Here is a 19,109-nt window from a genome sequence, read left to right as displayed (position 1 = left end):
CTTTTTGGGAACCCTCTCCATACCTCTCAGTCTGCCAACACAGTTGTTGCTCACCTACTCCTTGTTCACTTGCCTGTGGCAGGGAGTTGAAAATAGCAAATGCATTTTCAGATTAGCAAGACCAAAACTAAGCTTGAAAATTTCTTTTTATCTCATCTTCTTGGGCACGATCTAGCCCCACCTATCTGTGTGAGTCATGCAGATCAGGGAATGAAGTTCTGCCTTTTCTGCCTGAGGCCAGGCTGAGTCTGCACCTATGCCCCCCACTGCCTTTATTTCCTTACACGGGCTGGGCATCTCCCTGCCAGGGATGGGCGGCTGGCTGCAACTGCAGCGGCATCGCAGCACCTCTGCAACCTCCACCTTCTTCATGATGTGTAGATTCTCCCTTTGCCTTCCTTCCTCTGCTGGCATCCCTTAAACCTGAAAGGTTTTGCTTTTATTTCTTGGGAATACAGCCAAATAGTCATTTTTAGAGCCCTGGAAGAAGCCCAAGTGCTGGGAACAAGGGTCAGTTCAGAAGGATGGGGACCATCCTTCTTCCAAGAAAATTAATGCAATTAGGCTCCATCAGGATGAACCTGAGAAGGGTCACTGGGGATTCAGCACTTCAGGACTACATTCCAACTCTTTGTTTAAGAACTTTGTACTGACAGATCTCACCACACAGGTGTTTCCTACTAACTTTAGCTGGGCCTCTTCATGGCTTAAAGAATTGTGTTTTTAAGGGAGAGTTCTCCCTTCCTTGCAGTCTCAGACCCCAAATGTCCTGGTTTCAGCTAGCATAGAGGTGCTTTTCTTCTCAGTAGCTTGTACAGTGCTGTGGTTGGGATTCAGTGTGAGGATGAGGATAACATATTGATATTTCAGCTGCTGCTGAGCAGTGCTTCTCCTGTCAGGATCTTTTCTGTGTCTCATCCTCTGCCAGTGTTGAGCTGCACAAAAAGCAATGAGAGAGCACAGCCAGGACAGGTGACCCAAACTGGCCAAAGGGATAGTCCATACAATAGAATGCCATGCTTATATATATGCTTATATACTTATATGTAGTACATAAACTGGGGAGAGTTGGCTGGGATGGGGTGATCACTGCTTGGAAGTAGGATGGGCATTGGTCAGTGAGTGGTGAGCAATTGTATTGTGCATTGCTTGTTTCTCTTGTTGTTTTTTTTTCTCTGTGTCTCTGCTTTTTATACTACTAATATTATTGCATTAGTATTATTAATACTTACTTTTCTTCAATTATTACACTGTTCTTATTTCAACCCATTTTTCCTGATTCTCCTTATCTCATGGGGAGGTTGGCATTGAGCAGCTGTCTGGTAGTTGGTGTCTGGGATTAAACCGTGGTGCTCAACATAGGGCCTGGAAAGTTGAGATGATGACTGATCTGACCAGAGAGTATTAAAACAAGTTTGTTAAAAGCCTTCATTGCATTGGTTTAATAGTCACTGGTCACAATGCTGATTTATTTGCCACCAGAGTGGTCGTGCTGGTTCTCAGGGCTGTGTTAAGCAATGCCTTACTTGCAGCATTTGTTGCTGTTTTGGTGTCTGGAGCCTTCGGGGCCTGGGTTCTCTTGCACTTCCTCGTATCGGCTTTTGATCTGATAAGAACCGCTGGCTGCGAAACGAGCCCGGTGTGTTCTCGGCATCGCTGTCTCTTCCTATTTCGGGAGCCATCTGCTGGGAACTGTTAATGCTTACACCAGGCCAAATCCGCATGACAGGCACTGCTGCTCGAGGGAGGGGGAAACAAATTCAGATTCCAGCAACAGGCTCTGAAGCTACTCAGGTTCCGCTAAGGAGCATTGGGGCTACTCACACTCCAATTGATTTCACCTGGAGGCAAGTCCAGCACACCTGAAGCTGACTGCCCTGGGGTGGCAGCACAGCCCCACCACCTGCCATGGATGGATCCAGAGGCAGTGGAACAGGGTGAAGCTCTGGAACACCTGCAGTGCATTGATGATATCACTGTGTGGGGCAATACAGCAGAAGTTTTTGAGAAAGGAAGGAAATAGTCTAACTGGTTCTGAATGACAGTTTTGCCATAAAACAAAATAAAGGTCAAGGGATTTGTGCAGGAGATGCAGCTTTAGGGAATACAATGGTGAAAAGGGTGTTGCCACATCCCAATGGATGTGATCATAAAACAACAGCAACGTCTCCACCAACTAACAAGAAAGAAATAGAAGCTTTCTTAGGTGCTGGAGAATGCACATTCCAAACCGCAGTCTGATTGTCATCTCTCTCCAGGGTCCAGGAAGAATGATTTCAACTGGGGCCCTGAGCAACAAGCCTCTGGAAAAGTCAAGCAAGAGATATTCATGCTGTAGCCCTTGAGCCTGTCTGAACAGGGCAAGGTGTAAAGAATGTGCTGTACACCACAGACAGGGAAGACAGTCCTACCTGGAGCCTCTGGCAGAAAGTACCAGGGGAGACTCAAGACTGATCCTTATGGAGTCACACTGGCTCCAGAGGATGGAAAGCCCACTATACTGTAACTCATGAAGAGCTACTGACAGCTTATAAAGGTGCTGAAGCAGCTTTGGAAGTGATTGGTACAGAAGCACAGCTCCTCCTGGCACCCTGGTTACTCATGCTGCATTGGATGTTCAAAGGAAGGGTCCCCTCTTCACATCATGCATCTGATGGTGCCACAGTGATGATGGAATCAGAACTGGTTTCAACATGCAACAATCCAACACCACGTGCCATCTTTCCTGCCCTGAAAAATTAATATGAAAGATGAGGACTGGGGTCATGGATTGAATTAATTCAGTGGACTTTCATAAGCATGGCCTATAGGCTTAAGTATCTGTGTGTATATCCAGAAAAAGATGGGAAAGGTGATGGGGTATTTGGAAGTGTGGGACCCGGCATGACACAAGTGGTATGGAATAAAGGTTGGATGCTGTTCTGGTTTCAGAGATAATTTTCTTCTGGGAAAGCTGGGACAGAGATAATTTTCTTCTGAAGTGCCATGCTGGGATTTTGGATTCAGTGTGATAATAATGATAACACATTGATGTTTTGGCTGTTGCTCAGCAGTGCTTACCCTAAGTGAGGGGCTTTGAGTTTCGTGCTGTGCCAGTGAGGAGCTGCAGCAGAAGCCATGAGGGAGTATGGCCAGGAGCAATGACCCAAACTGGCCAAAGGATATTCCTTTCTCAGAAGTCATGCCCAGTATATAAACTGGAAGGGGATGATTGCTGCTCAGGTCTGGGCTGGGCACTAGTCATCAGGTGCTGAGCGATTGCATAGACATTGCTTGTCCTTTTTTGTTATGGTTTGTTTTTTTTTTCTTTCTCTCTCCTACTACTAGTAGTATCATCAGTTTATTATCATTACTATTATTATGTTTTACTTTGTTCCAATTATTAAAATGTTCTTATCTCAACCCACAGGTTTTACTTTTCTGTTCCTGATTCTCCTCCTCAGCCCACTGGGTGGGAGGGAGTGAGCAGCTGCATGGTCATGTCCTGTTTGGGGTTGAACCATGTCACTGGCCAGAGGGGCAAACAGTTTGCTTTTCTTCCCCAGAAGATCCCTGTGTGTTACTTTGTTTTCCTCCTTGTCTTGTGCAGTCGTGCTCTAGTTAATGAGATTTTCCCTGTGGTTCTGCTCTATAAATCTCCTTGCCAGTGCTGCCTTCAGCTTTGGCTTATGTTTTCTGAGCAATTAAAAAAAAATGAACTGCTGTTCAATTAAAAATAGATATTAATGCAAACATGTACCTCTGCTGCTCATGGGTGCTACTAGAATCAGTCTGGGAACAGGTCTTTTAAAAATATGATTTAGGATATTTTTTGATGTGCCAATGTTTTTTATTTTAAAAAGTAAGAAAGTAAAAAAATTAAAAATGAAAAATGTTTACACTACAAAATAAAATCTAAAGCAGAAACATGACCCTGAAGACATGATGGTGTCTCAGAACATGTCCTTCTTTATATTTGCTTTGTTTTCTGCTGACATTTTTAAAAGAAGTACTCTTACAATTTTCTTGGTTTTAGTTTCATGTTTTGGGTTGAAGAGAAGTATGGAAGCTATTGGGAACTGGGCAACAAGTAACTGGTCATTTCAACATGAGTTTTCTCATTAGGAAACAATTTTAAAAAGCAAATCACTATAAATTCCATTTTGAAGAGGTTACCAGAGATCATTTGAGTAAGCTGCCAAAACTGTATCTAGGTAAGAAAGCTTTAGGATTAATCGGATTTTTGAATTTACAATAGCAGCTTGCCATCAGTCATTTATCAGACTGACTAAAAGCAAAGACTTTGAGCAAGTTAATAATTTCTGTTATACTAATCTATAAATACATGAGTATTATGCTGCTAAACTTTAAAGCAAATTATTTGAGGTTTAGACCTCAAAATAGAACTACATTCTTGGAGAAAACTACCTGCCTGTCTAATAGAGTTCTGTACCCCAATTCTTCTCACGAAGAGGAAAGAGAAGATGGGAAGACTTTTTTTGTGACAAGCTCTGAATACAAGCTTAACATTGTATTTTTTAAATTTTGATGTAGGTTATTTCTTTCTGTTCTTTCACTGCTCAAGAAGGATATCTGAAAATACAGAGAGAACAAAGAAAGAAAAATATCAAAAAGGCAGTGTGCTCCAAAGTTTGTCTGTTTAATGCCAAATATCTCAGTTGGTAATGAGAGATACTAATTCTGCTAAAAACTTTTTCTTGACTGAGGCCATCACAGCTACAACAGCACCACGAGCAAATCCATGGCCTTTTAAATGTAGGTGGGGACCTCGCTGTCCTGCCAATGGATGGGGAATAGATAAAAATTCACTTCCTTTCAAATGAATGCCCAGAGAAGGCACTTCAGCAGTTAAATGTCTTATTTTGGTAATACAATCTCTAAACACAACTTTACACAAAGTCTTAGTGAACAACAGAATTTATCTCTTCTATTCCTGCATCCTTAATGAGGGAATTGATTACTTTTACCTGAATACCCCTGAATTTGGGTTGCTTCATCATACCAGGCAGATCTGGTTCTTGCCACACACATCTAGGGAGGTTGCTAATTCTGGGGACTTGTGTGGAAATAGAGGAGTTCATAGTAACATCTAACATATCACTGAGAAGGGGAATGGGAGTTCCTGTCATTTTGAGTTAGGTGATGTAAATGTGTTATGGTACAACTTCCTTGGCTTTGCTCCATGACAACATCTGTGCAGGATGGAGAAAATGTTTTGTATTCCACCTAGCAAACTGCTTCTGTATCGATGAAACAGTTTGTGCCCCAACTTTGAGACAATGATCTAAGAAACCAATCATTATTAGGTTTTTATATGGAAAACCTTTTAGTTTTACTCTTTATTAAGGTACATTTGGGCTGGAATTCTTTCATTCTTTTGCTCTAACAAGTATAATGGGGATCTACTCAAAAAGGCTGGACCTCCTCTTGCTCAGAAAAGTAGGACTACCTATTACAGAGGGAGCTGTTATGATGACAAGATCAAGACTAAACAAAAAGCAATCAAGTCTCAGTAGAACATCATAACTGGATTGTGTAATGCACATGGCCAACAGCTCAGCCCAAATCACTCCAGTCAGTATGAAATTCATTCATGGCATGGCATGGTGGTGCTTAAAGGTTTCACTGAATGTACAAGCATGTTCCTCTTCAGATGCATCAGGGTGAAGGCGGTGCCTTGTTTCTCACCCAGCCATGGCCAGATGCAGACCTCCAACTTGCTCTGCTAGTACCAGAGGATCCATGGATACGTGGCTTTCCTTGGGAAAACCCAACAATGATGTGCTTTCTTTCAGGAAAGGGTGTGTGGGAAAAAGGGAATAAATCCAATTACCTGGCACTGACTTTCATGTTTTATCCTCAGCCTGCAGACAGGCTTTAATTCCCTAGTGCCAGGCACATGATTCTGAGTGAGACATGACCACAAAGGTGCAATGGTGTTTTTCTGAGATGGTGCCAGAATAAGCAGGCTGAGGATTTGAATACAGACCTGGTTTTCTGTTCCAAATCCTAGAACCTCTCTTTGTTTTAATAGGATACCCATAAAAACCTTTCAAGACTGTGAGACAAAATAAACCCCAGAGCATGTCTATATAAAGGCATTCAGCAAGAAGTGCTGAAATTTATTCAAATTAATTACAGTAGAGACCTCTGACTTTGAACTTCTAAGTCACAACAGCAGTAAAAAAGGAAATGGTGAAGTGGGTTGTATTAAAGTGCAATGATGTGGAAAAACCATTGAAATAACACAAATGAGGCTGCAGTGAGAAATGAAACAACAGTCTCATCCAAGCAATGACAGCAATACATAAGTAAATTATGTTACAGACAATTTACAAAATAACTTACATAGATGAAGATAAGCTGAATCTCATGTTGCTATTCCATTGTTTAATATCAGACTAAATATTCCTGGGGAGCACAGTATTATATGGAATAATAAAAAAAAAGATCAGAGGATTTCCATGTTGAAAAAGATGCCTGAAGTAAAACCCTGATCAGCATTTATATTGCAGTACTGCAAGAAAACTAAGTATTTATGAATTGTAAAGTGACACATTCAGCAGCATGAAGACTATAAATACATCTTTTACATTGATACATCATATCTACACACATATACATATCTACACAGGCAGGTATATACACACAAGCACGTACATGCACATATATCTGTGCATACACTTATGTGTGTGTGTATATATGCTTCCATTTGTGCTGACTATGGCCAGCTGCATTTTGATTGCCTCTGGGGTAGGGTTGCTTCTGCATCATTCCTAGGAGTGTTTGTCATTTAATCTGAAGCCTCTAAAACATAAAATTCTGGCATAAAGAGAGAATTCAGGGCTCAGCCATCAGTGAGTCTTATGATTAACAGTAGTTCCCATTGACAAAATCTGCTGTGCTTAGTGCTTCTGAAAAGTAATGCTCTTCATGTCCCCATTATTTTTAAATAATTTGGTCCATGAATCACTTAAAAACCTGTTTTCATATAAGCAAAAATATTTGAGAGATGGACAGGAATGAATACAGTATTCTATATATGCACTTAGTTTTGTACTGTTTGTAAGGATGGTGTGCAAAGAATGTCTGACAAAGTGAAAATTTACAACATTGGCTTGCATCATACCCTGAAAATGGCAAATTTAGCATCACCCTTCCTTTAAAAAACTTTAAAATACTCATCTGTGACATAAATCTGACTATTTCTTTTTCTCCCATGCTCCACTTCTATAGAAAAATTATGTAATTGGGTTTTTTTTTATCTGTGGACTAAAAACATGTTGGATTTCCAGCCCTCATAGGTTTGTTTGAAGGAAAGCTCTTGACCCATAGTGCAGTTACAATAGTTTCCTCTGCCTGTAACTGCATGTTGTGAGAGCTGAAAGTAATCATGCAATTACTGTTTATTAAAAAATCATTTACTGAATAAGAACATTTGTGTCTCATTATGCACCTGTATAAGGAAAAATATACTACTAAATTGCCAAGGCTATGTAAACAGTGATTTTAGTAAAGAATTTGGCTGTGAGGCCAAACAAATAAAGGGCTATTCTATTGCACATGTCACTAAAATATTGGAAGGGAAAAAGTAAGAGTTTCTCTTGATATTGTTGTGGCCAGTGAATTGGTCATGTCTGCATCCCAGCCTCTAGGGAGCAGAAGAATATCCTGAAAATCCAAGAGGAAAGGGTGGACCAAACCTCCTTCCTGGTTGCCATAGGAGTCCCATTCACTGCATTGACCGAGGTATGTCCTTGGAGAAGGGGTTTCTTGGGGAGAAGAAATTGTAAACTTGGATTTATTTTCCTCATACCTATCCTGTACAATGATTGCTATGTTATTTGTTTACAATGAGCATTTAGCATTGAACACATTTTGTTTGCTCACATTCAGATTCTGGCTGTTATATAAAGATACAGTTCTGCAGAAACCTGATTGTGTGTCAAGGAGAAAACGCTCTTGATGCTAACAGCTCTTCAGAGCAGAAACCTCTACAAAATCCTATTTCAAATCATTTAACTTTTATTTACAACTTTACATTCCATGCACTTTTCATTGGGATCCTCTGAGAGAACCTGTAAAAGTCACCACTAAAAATACTCAGAGCTGGCAACACAGTACTGGTGGTTCTCCAATGAAGTCCAATGTCCAGAACTCTGCAGCAAATGACAATCTCCAGATTTACCTTCCAGGGAGGTGGGATGAACATGTCATATTAGCCCTTAATGTCAGAGAAGCTGGTGCTACTGACATTGCAGCTATCACTGCAACTTGATGATGTGCTCAAATTGCTGGAGGCAGTGCCTGATTCTGGGAAAAGAAAGGGAGGAAAAAACCACACAGGAAAATATTATATAGTGGTTGTTTTTCATTACTTTCTTTGATAATGGGAATCTTCAAAGAGACAATAATCTCAGTTAAAATACATAGCCTACCAGAGCTGCTTAAAGATTGAGCTGATTTTGAGTTGCCTATGAGCATCAGCAGATTGCTTGCTGGAATCCAACCTTCTCTACCGCTGCTCAGGTTCTTTACAAACCTAAAAAATACATATAAAAAAATTAGAAGTCAGACTTGTTCATTTGATGCCCTTGGAAGTTTTGCCCTAAACATCTGCCTTCTAAACACAGTTCTGCATATAAAAATTTCCAAACACAGATCTGCGTACCAAAGTCCATCCTCCCCTTCACGAATCAGTTGAACTAGATCTCCACTTTTCACTGTAAATTCTTCAGAAACTCCTTTGTCATAATCAGTCACAACTGTATATTTACCAGGAGTCTAAATGCACACAAGAGGAAAGAAAACAAATTATTTCCATTGAGTACTTTAAGGTATGTTGCAGCTTTTGTTATGTAATTATAATACTTTTCCTTTCTTCCTCATGTACCTACATGCTGAAGATGGTGAAAATATACATACTGGGGCATTAAAATTCTGCTGATTGATTACATGAAAATTCAATACATTAATTTTCATATCCTGAAAAACATTCAGTGAAATGTTCCCACTACAACAATTAATTCATATGGCTACAGAAAATAAAACCAAAGAAGCAGAAAACCTGGCAAATCCACGCTATGGCATCTGTATGGAAGTCTACTGGCGTGGTCACTGAACCTGTCATCACTTGATTGCTGCATCATGGGACACGCAGCCACAACTCGCTGGGCTGCAGGTGTGCAAAGGCACAGAGGGACCTCCCCCAGGTACAAACACCAGGCTGGTTTAAGAGAAGGAGTTCTCTCCATTGCCCTGGGAATATTGCCCAGCTGAGCATTTCAAGGCAGGCACTTTCCCTCCTGCAGCTTCAAAAGCACTCCTGTATCCCCCGCCACACACTGTGCTGGCAGCACTTGCTCAGCTCCATAGGAAAGCATTCCTGGTTACCAGCTTGATCTCGCCTGCCCCTCCTGCTCCTTCTTCCTCCGCATCCGATGAATTCAGCGCTTCTTCGGCACTAGACCAGCCGTCATTTTCTTCGGATGCATCAAGAGAATGGGATGGTTTGGCCCAGCCTTGGGGAAGGAACAGCCAAGAGTTAACTTTGCAGCAGTGAGCCACTGACTGGGAGAAACGTTCTCCCCACTGAAAAGCTCAACATGAACAGGAGAAAAACTGACACAGGGAGGTTATTACAGTCACTGGGTGAAATTCACTGCTGGTGAAAGTTGGCCTGCTTCCATCCGAGTAAGTGGAATTATGGAAATGCATTGGCAGTGAATTTAGCCCTTTGGATTTATATAAAAGGAAATTAATGGAGAGAATGCAAATTTCCAACTGAAAAGCAAATATATAAAAATATTTGTATAATAAATATATGTTACACAAACATAAATGAGGGATAAATAATCTTTGTTTCTTGGGAGGAAGCAGAAGACAGGAACATACACTTTTTGGGAAAAGGTTGAACAAACAGGGTTGTCACCCAAAGCAACCTAACCAGCTTGCTGGAATAAGGGATAGATAAGCATTGTCTCCTTCACACTGTCAAAAAAATTCCACACAAGTTACAAGCACTCTGTACCTCACCTGACAAGGTAGCCCAATATTTAAGAGTGTTCAGGGTGACACAAAAAAAAGTGCTCTGAACTATCTCGGTGTTAGGTCACTGCACCAAACACCACAACAACAGTCTCATGCCTGTCATTTACTACATTTTCTCTCTCAGGGTGAAGCATTTTATTTATTCATAAAGCTGAATAATAACCAGAGTGCACAAAATCCTCTTCCAAATAAAAGTACATTAGGTTTTATTAGTGGGATGTTTTACACCAAGTTCAGCAGCTGCTAATAAAGGTGTTGAGCTTATAATGAAAAAAAGTCATAAAAAAAGAGACGAGTATTTGTAAGCAAGCTTTTGTTTCAAGCCAAATAGTAACAACAGTGAAACTCAATGAAAAGAATGAAAGGAAGAACAAACCTTCTATTTTATGTAACTATTAGTTGAATTGAGAAAGCACCAGCAATTTTGCTTTGCACTGCTCTTGAGACATTTGACACACAGCTGGTCATGCCAGTGCATTAGGAAAAACCTGATCAGCATCAGAACAAAGCCAAAGAAATCATAAAAAGGAATCACACTCAGAGCACACCAAACGGAGTGGGACTTTTACCTTTCCTATGCTGCTGAGTGACCTGCACAAGATTGGAAGTACTGACCCATTTGGCCCTGTTGAGGGTTAAGAATGAACTTCTTTCTGTGAAGAAACTGAGTAATAAATTTCTGCTGTATTCCATGAAAATTTCCTTGGAATCTTACATCTTGTAGTTGGCTTGCTGGACACAGCTGAAATAATTTCTGTTATTTTAAGTTAGGCACAATGCAACAAAAGAAAACTTGGTTTCTCCTAATTGTTCCAAGCTCTCATTAGAAACAGTACTAATGGGTTGCACAAAAGAAAAAGAAAGTAAAATCACTCTAAGTGTCTGTAACCTCATACTCACTGGGTAACAGTTGGGTACATTTTGGGTAACAGCTCTTGTTCCTCAGCCTCTTTCTTTTCTTATTTTGTGCTGATGTGCTCAGAGCAGACTGGCCTGATCCTGCCATACCAAGGATACTCCTCCTGATACAAGCTGGCACTCTACAATTAACAATCTATATAAAAGCCCATCTCCTGCTGGGAAGGGAGGTGGTCACTATGGTAGAATTCACATTAGCAAACTATGGGAGGGAAATTATGCATGTACATTCCATCTGTGTGTGCGTGTTCTCCAGGGTGGGACTACATCAGAGCTCCCTATAAAGGCAGGGAAGGTAGGAAAAGGGTAGGCACTCCTGAGAAATGACAAGGTTATTCAGAAATTATTTTAGATATAACAATGCCAGGGAAACCAAGAATTCATTAACTGCTTCTCTTCAGGAATAATCTAACAGGTTTCTTCAAAGAGCTATGATCAGCCTATGACATGTAATTCTGACACTAATTCATATTCCTGGAGCTCAGCATAAATGAGAGCAATACAGCAGTGAAAGGAAATGAATGGGGGGCGATAAGCTCTGTCTGTGGCCATCACCGGGCGCAGTTTCATCCCAAATACCTGGGTCAGGTCCCTGCTTATCCCTCTTTGAGCTGGGCAAGGAGAAGAGATAAACTGCCAGAAAAGAGGTTGGAAGGTGCAAGACAGAAGGAGGAGTTAGTAGATGTTTTAAATTGATTTACTTGGTTTAGTGGTTTCATAAAGTAAGATGCTTCTTACTCTAGATGGGACAGAAGACCAAATCAGATAAGCCTGTTCCAAAGACACAATAATTTTACTGTAAATCAGCAATGATCTAGGACTCTCTTCCTTGGAAAATTCCAGCACCTGAGGGAAAGGCCATAGAACACACTTTTCTTTCAGACATTTTTGGGCCCTCAGGATTTCCTTGGTATGTGGAGATCTCTGAGTTTTGCTTGCTACCTGCAGAAGAATAACCTTGTAACTCTCATATCCACCCTTGTGGTGTTTCTGCACGTGTCTAGCCCAGGAATACATTGCCTGCTGCTCAGCAAGGTGAATGGTGTTGCAGTTTCCCCAGCACATCAGCTGAGCTTGCACCATTTCCACAGACAAGACAAACACTTCAGAAACCTGGAGGGGAGGCTGATGATAGGGACTGAAACAGCTTCACATTTAGACTAATATTTTCTAAAGGACATAGTGGTGGAAAGAATTGGGAGGAGAGGGACTGCTCTCCTCGTACTCTCTACTGCTCTAGTTCATTAGCCCTAAGAATTTGTACTCAAACTTTCACCATCAGCCCTGCTGGTTAGAAATGAGCTGTTTATTGAAGTACTTTCCTATTCTCTGCTTAGCTGTGAGTTGGGAGGATGGGAGGCAAATTTCTGCAAGAGGCTCAGTTAAGTCATCTGGGGTTCACAGGGTGGTAAAAGTTGCCACCTATCACCCAAAGAAAGATGCAACAGGGCTGTGTCTGCAGTAATAAATGCAGATCTAAAATGGAAATTCCTCATGACAGTGATCTGAGTTTTGGAATTTTTTTTCTTTTTTAGGAGTTAAATCCTCTCCACAAGGGTCCTGGTGACAGAAGGATTCTAACACTTGGAAAACCATGGTGGCAGAGTAGCTGGACAGCCCTATAATTCCATTAAACACATGGATTCTGGCTCTTTCTTCAGCAACAGATCTCTTTCCCCCTGTCTTCTAAAAACTAGTTACCCATATGCTACTTTATTTAAACCAAGTTTACTCCAACCAGTTGTGCTATCAAAACCAGTATATATAGATGCACTTGGAAAAACATAGCTGATGTCAATAGTCCTGCACACAGCAGCATCACACAGGTATTCTCAGCACTCTGATGTAACATATTACACGAGGGATGTTGTGGGTACTTGTGGAGTACAAGTGGCATCACTGTACCTCTTAAACCAAAAGGAGTTGGGTCACTCACTACTTCGTGCCGCTTGGCTTTTTTGTCAGGACTGGTAGGAGAAGCTGCAGGAGGATGAATAGGTAAAAAACACAGAAGAGAGATATTGAAGAACTGGAAAAAAGAGAATAGGTGGATTGCATGCTAAATACCTTTGAGCTTACACTGGAAAACAAGTGGATTTCTGTAATAAAATTTTAGCTGTCACTGGTGCATGGCAGCAGAAGGAATTAAGTATTTACAAGTAGAGATTTGAAGATAAATGGACAAATTTATTTTACAGTGATAGATGAAAATATATGTAAACTTTCCTAAATTGACTAGGCATCAACTGAATACAATTAACTTCAATTTCAGACAAACATTACCAAATTAAGCAATCATTTTTGTGTAAATCTAGTGCTACAGCAATACCTGGTCCTGTAAGAAGGATCATTGGCAATGTCTGGCTTTTAGCAGAAGGAGATGGAGTTTCTGTCAAGGCAAGCATGGGACATTAGTGCTCGCCTCAATAGCATTAGGTAAACAACCCTAGAGTCTCTCCAGAAAGAACTCAAAGGTAATTGGGTTTTAAACAGGCATTCTGACAGGGGAAAAAATACCATGCTGTTGGTCAAGTGCCATCATCTTAATGCAATTCAGGCTGTTCAAAGACAGCTCTTCAAAGCAAGAAGTGACTGTACCAGTGTAATTACTTGGCAGGAGGAAGCAAGAAAAAAGTCTCAAACACTTTTTGCCTCTTTTAGGAAAAAAGAGGCAAAGACCATTTCTGCAAGAAGAGGGAAATTCTAATATTTCTATCCAGCAAAACAACATTGTCAGACATATGCTGCTGTAGTTAGTTATGCTTTGAGAATTTCATTATCAAGGCTGCCAATAAAAAATCCTCTATAAAACCTTCACAGAATCACCTTGATTCCTTTTTGCCAAGTACAAGTGCATTTGGGGCAGATCCACTGAAGCTAGGAGCAGGCCAGGTGTCTGGTCAGAAGACAATTTCATTCCTCTAGTTTTTCTACAGAAATGGGGAACTATAAACCTCATCCTTGGCCTTGACAGTGGGATTGGAGGCACTGGAAACCACACTCCTTCTTTTGCCTCTCCACAGCCCCACTTTTCCTACTTGCATCTCTCCCTCCCACTCTGGAGCTGGCTTCCCTTGAAATCTCCCTGTCAGAGGCACCAACTAAGGAACCTAGCTTGACCTTGGAAGAACAAGCTAGTGTGTACACTGAAAACCTATCACACTACACACACATACAAGGTGATGCTTCAATTACAGCCTTACACAGAAAACACTCTAGCCTTATTTTTAAGTTACCTTTCTGATTTTTGAGGTTAGTAAAGCCCTGCAGCGTAAAGCGCTTTTTTGACAGTACAGAGCATTCTGAGGTAGAGCTAGTGTTGTCTACAAAGGAAGAGAGAGACACAGAAAGAAAAGGGAGAAGGCCATGAAAAGATCAAGGCAAAAAGTCATTTGCAGCTATGCCAGGGAACCTGCATGTTAAAATGAGAAGGGACAACTGAAAGTCCAGGTACAACACAAGTGTCTGGTTGTTCTTGCTGTGCAAAAGCTTGTACTACCAGTGGTTCAATAAATAATTTCCATGATGCGAAAAAAATTAAAGAGAAAAACCAGGACAGAACAAAAAAAAACCTCCCTCTTATGTCAAGTAATGCCAAGAATTTTTTTCAGAGAAAGAGAACCCTGAGAAGCTGGGCAGCTTTAAGAGAAGACCTACTGCAGGCTTCGGCCTCGGAACAAAGAGTTCCCACCTGTCTTTGGCCACCATACATTCAAGACGGCTTTGGGCCTGTCCACACCACACACTGGAATGCAGAAATCAATCCCAAGCTAAGGGCAGCTGGGACCAGCAGCACTTTGTGGGTGGGCTGCCCTAGGGCTGAAAACAGCAAAGCCCTGCTGGTTCAGGAGTCCTGCTGGCTCCCCTGCACTACCATGGCTACTCTGCTGGTGGATCTGCCTGTGCATCTGCAGTGCAGGCATGCTCCTTGCAATTAAAGACCACAACATGGATGGGCAAACTCACCTTTGCCTTTTTCAGGGTACTTTGGTGCTACTGTAGTGCCACAACCTTCTAGACTCGTGAGATCAGCTTTTTTCTCCTCCGTTTTTTTGGTATTTCTGATGTGGTTTCGTGAAGGACTGTTTATTAGAAGAGAATGAAGACAATCAATCCAGTCACAGGCTTTTACATACAGATACATAGGCTGAAAACCATTTATTTGTTCCTTCTCAGATTGTAGCTTCCAGGACTGAAAAAGTCATTGATGCTTATGCATTTAAAGACCATAGGAACATACAAATGAGAAACACCTCTCCTGACTAACTGCAATCACATGTACCATGACAGTGGGAGTTACTGGAAAGATGGCTCAGGACAACTTCCACTCACTGGCAGCTAACAGGCTCCTCCTGAATGTACTAGGAATAAAAGAATAAAGATAAAGGAACAAACTCTGCCTCTCAGAAGCTCTTCATACAGGAACAAATGAGGGGCCTTGCAGTGGATTCCCATCAGAACTCCATCTGGGAATGGGAGAGAGAAAGACACTCCACAAATCCAATATATGTGGGAAATTCTCCCTGAGCAATAAGTAGATGCATAAAAGATGCAGGGCAGAGAGCTACCAATACATATTTGAGCACACACCATATGGACATGAGCACATGGGCTCGTGGATAGGTACATACACACACACATATGAAAAACCAGACTGAGAAGCAGAGGATTAAAGAGAGGTGTCAGGCAAGGGCAGAACAACAGATGGGAACAGAAGAATATATAGGTTGGTATAATGAAGAATAGAGAAAAAAGGAAAAAACTTCACCCTGAAATTAGGACACTGGAGAAATTACACATTACTTCAGTTAAAAAAAATAAATTGGAGTAAAAGAACAAGAGACAGAGAAAAGATACTGCCATGAAAAAGACAAAAAAGAAGGTAACATGACATTGGAAAAGGAAGAAAAAGTAAAGGAAAAGAAGAGTGAAGGAAGAAAAAAGCTATTCCATAAAACTCTCTTATCTGGACCATAATGTATATAATCAGCTGCTCAACAAGCAGACACATAATACCACCAGGATTTTGGCTGGTGCAGAAAATTACATTTCTGTGGCATTCTCTATCAACTGGAAAAACACATGCCACTGCTGCTCAGTTTAACAGTTCTGGATATGTATAAACTCCAGGCTTTACAGCTTTATAGTAGGAAGAGAACTAAACCAAAACCTTAAAACACAAGAACCAACATAAAGAGGAGGAGTAATGAAGAGCTGAAAATGAGATGTATTATTATATTCACAATATGATGTGACAACATACTTACCTTGCACAAGATGATGCTGGTAGTGGTAGAGGTAAGCTCTGTGTTTGTTCTAGTGTCCTGTGCTGACTAGCTTCTGAAATGGAGGAAAGAAAAAGAACAATTAAAATTAATTTGTGTCCTACACTAGGAAGATCTACAGGGCAGGATCTGAAGATAAAGAGAAAATAGATTTTAAAAAATTGACAAATAAAAAAGAGAATCTCCAACGTGTTTTACCTCTGCATGCCTGCAGTTGACTTGTTAGCACTTTTCTTATTTCATTTACCCAAGTAGCTTTAACTTCAGGGGTTGGTGCCTACCCAAAAATAAATACAATCAGCCATCAAGCACAGAATAGTTATTACACAAATAGTTGCATGCCAAAGCATAGCCTCAGAGGAATCTTTCAAGAGGGACAGACAAAGCTCCCTCTCCAGTGCTTCTGTGACCAGAAACTGGAACAGGCTGAGGCAGAGGCTGTGATGCAGTCAAACCCCATCTCCCAAGCCATCCACTACTCCAGTGACAGCCATAGTAATGGTGTATACAATTTCCTCTATGGACATTTTAAGACGTGATTATTTTTCCCCCAGAAGTCTCTTCCCATTGAAATATGATTTAGGTTTTCTTTTTTTTCCCTCTACATTTACTCATCAAACTCTATTAGTGATGTAACAGGAAAAAAACCTCCAGATCTTCTTAGGGCTAGGGTTAGATCCTGTTCCCCTTCTCTTTTTTTTTTTTTTTTTTAAAGTAGGGCCATGTATTTACCTGTACAATGTAAACTTCTTCCCTTGCATTATACCAGATTTCAAATTTTTTTGCATCACCTTTGACATTTTCTGTTATTCCAACTGCAGCCATCTGGAAGCAAAGAGAACAGAAGCTGACCTACTGCATTGCAATTATGTTAAAAACAGAAGAGGGAAGCTACTGGTATTCTTTGGTATCATATTTCTAAAAAGGAAAAACCCATCTGGCTTCTTGCACGAGGAAAAGAATAGCTAACAATTTGTGATCTGTGTGTTGGAGACAAGAGATTCAGTGCTTTGTATCAGCCTGGCTACCTTGGAGGGAAGAAGGGTTTAGGTACATTAAATTGAGACTGACTCGTACAATGTCGCTTTTAAAATCCAGACCAAAAAACCCTTCATGATTTTTACATTACCTTTCCCTACGTTTTCTGTGTGATTAATGCAACTGCCATTCAGCTGGACAGACAGCAACACAAAACAACACAGACCTGCAGCACCAGACAGGTTTGTCTGAAGGAGTGAAGTTCCCAGTACAATGCTGCAACACAGGCTTGCAGATACAACTAGAATATTACTACAGGCCAAGCCCTCAGTACCTTGACCATCAGGACTGATCAGTGCCTTACATTTAAGGAGTGTTTGTAGCTATAAGAAGGTGCTTTCTCATATCCCTCTCCATTTTCTTCTCGCTTCTTACAGAACAGCACTGCTTTCTCATGGAGGAAGAGGTGTCGCTGCATCGGCTTGAAGCGTGCCAAATCCTTCACCTTTGTGTGACCCTTTTTATGATCAGTCCAGACGTTGAAGGATCCCTGCATTAAAAGCTTGCCCAGCTCATTCAGGTTTCCCTGCAACAAAAAAACCCAGTGGTATTTGTAACTACAGAGATAACATCAGATTACAATACAGACTCCAAACAGGTCTTTAAAAGTCTGTTGTTCCCTATAATCTCTCATCTCAGTGTTTATGTTGGATTTGGAAATGCAATGAAGTCAGTGTTGAATTTCTACATATAATTTTCACTGGCCATCACTGTTCAGGCAGGATTGTACAGTCAAGAGTACCAGCAGCAGAGACACAGAGAACTACACATAGAGAGAGGGAAGCAAAATACATGTTTGGTTGTTTGGTTCTTCCCCTTCCCTTCTGCTACAAATCTGCTTATGTATTGTTTTGGGTTTTGTTACTTTTGGGAACTGAAAGTTTTGGGTGGAGTTTTACATGAAGATCAGAAAAAAAAACAAGTTAGGTAGACAGAGGAAAATATTAGTCATAGCAGGAAAACTTTGAAAGAGTATAAAGAGATCTCTTTCCTATTATTTTCATTACACAATTAAGTTTAAAGGCATGTTTTGTAAAACACTCTTCTCATTATTAGTACATAGTATAGGGCATGTGTACATATATCTCAAAAGGAAATGAAAATAAAGTAAGTAAAAATACTGCTACTCACATCATAGCCTGTAATGGCTATCTGGTGCATAGAATCATTAACTGCTTTAAGAATGCCCAGGATAGATGTTAGTGCTTCCTGAAGATCTTCAGCACCTTCACAGTTCTTACTGTACTTCAGCATTTCCTGAGTGCAAGGGAATGACAACGCATTTACCTAGCTTTTGCAACAGTAGCAACTAAGAATATTCAAATTTTAACTCTGAATTTTAGGCAGGGGGGTTGGAATGAGATGATCTTTAAGGTCCCTTCCAACCAAAACCATTCTATGATTCTGTGAATTTAAAGTTAGCAAAGTGAAGCTTTATACCATATAATCTAGGTCGTTCAAGAGTGGCTGGAACTCAATAGAGCCTAAAGATTTACTTCTCATTTCTCCTGCTCATTAGCCAGATACATTTTGTTCATCTAGAGGTTTTGTAAGCTGTATGTAAGAACTTTACAAGACTAACTTTGCAAACATCTTTTTCATCACAATTGCAAAAAAAAAAAACCAAACCAACAATCCTCTAACAAAAGGATCTTTTCATTTGTTACTTTTCAAAACAAATTTAAAAATAAAGTCAAATTTAATTTACTCCTATTTAATTATGGCAAAGCCTGTCATGCTAGTAACAGATTTAAACTTTCTGCGCTGGGTATTGTCTACACATTTAAAAAGGAATCCCTTCTCTAAAGGGATTATCGG

General features: G+C 40.6%; 1 protein-coding gene across 7 annotated transcripts in view; it reads right to left on the bottom strand.

Annotated features, from left to right (window-relative positions):
* Positions 1-6,093: 6,093 nt before the first annotated feature.
* Positions 6,094-19,109, bottom strand: part of MCF2L (MCF.2 cell line derived transforming sequence like) — a 145,711-nt gene continuing 132,695 nt past the window's right edge. For 3 of the 7 annotated variants that reach the window (XM_031056171.1, XM_031056173.1, XM_031056174.1), the window contains exons 21-32: positions 18,423-18,548; positions 17,596-17,817; positions 16,986-17,078; positions 16,452-16,530; positions 16,236-16,308; positions 14,935-15,050; positions 13,298-13,357; positions 12,874-12,948; positions 9,394-9,521; positions 8,672-8,784; positions 8,439-8,542; positions 6,094-8,313 (exon numbers count right to left, since the gene is read on the bottom strand). In XM_031056171.1, the coding sequence (XP_030912031.1) occupies positions 8,219-8,313; positions 8,439-8,542; positions 8,672-8,784; positions 9,394-9,521; positions 12,874-12,948; positions 13,298-13,357; positions 14,935-15,050; positions 16,236-16,308; positions 16,452-16,530; positions 16,986-17,078; positions 17,596-17,817; positions 18,423-18,548 (1,284 nt within the window). In that variant the 3' untranslated portion in view covers positions 6,094-8,218. Of the gene's footprint in view, positions 8,314-8,438; positions 8,543-8,671; positions 8,785-9,393; positions 9,522-12,873; positions 12,949-13,297; positions 13,358-14,204; positions 14,292-14,934; positions 15,051-16,235; positions 16,309-16,451; positions 16,531-16,985; positions 17,079-17,595; positions 17,818-18,422; positions 18,549-19,109 lie in introns of all 7 variants that reach the window. The other 4 variants (XM_031056175.1, XM_031056176.1, XM_005419967.2 and 1 more) reach the window with 3 other exon arrangements.

Source organism: Geospiza fortis, unplaced genomic scaffold, assembly GCF_000277835.1.
Source record: "Geospiza fortis unplaced genomic scaffold, GeoFor_1.0 scaffold192, whole genome shotgun sequence".
Taxonomy (NCBI): Eukaryota; Metazoa; Chordata; class Aves; order Passeriformes; family Thraupidae; genus Geospiza; species Geospiza fortis.
Note: the sequence above shows the minus strand (reverse complement) of the source record. Positions and strands in the feature narration are given on the sequence as shown.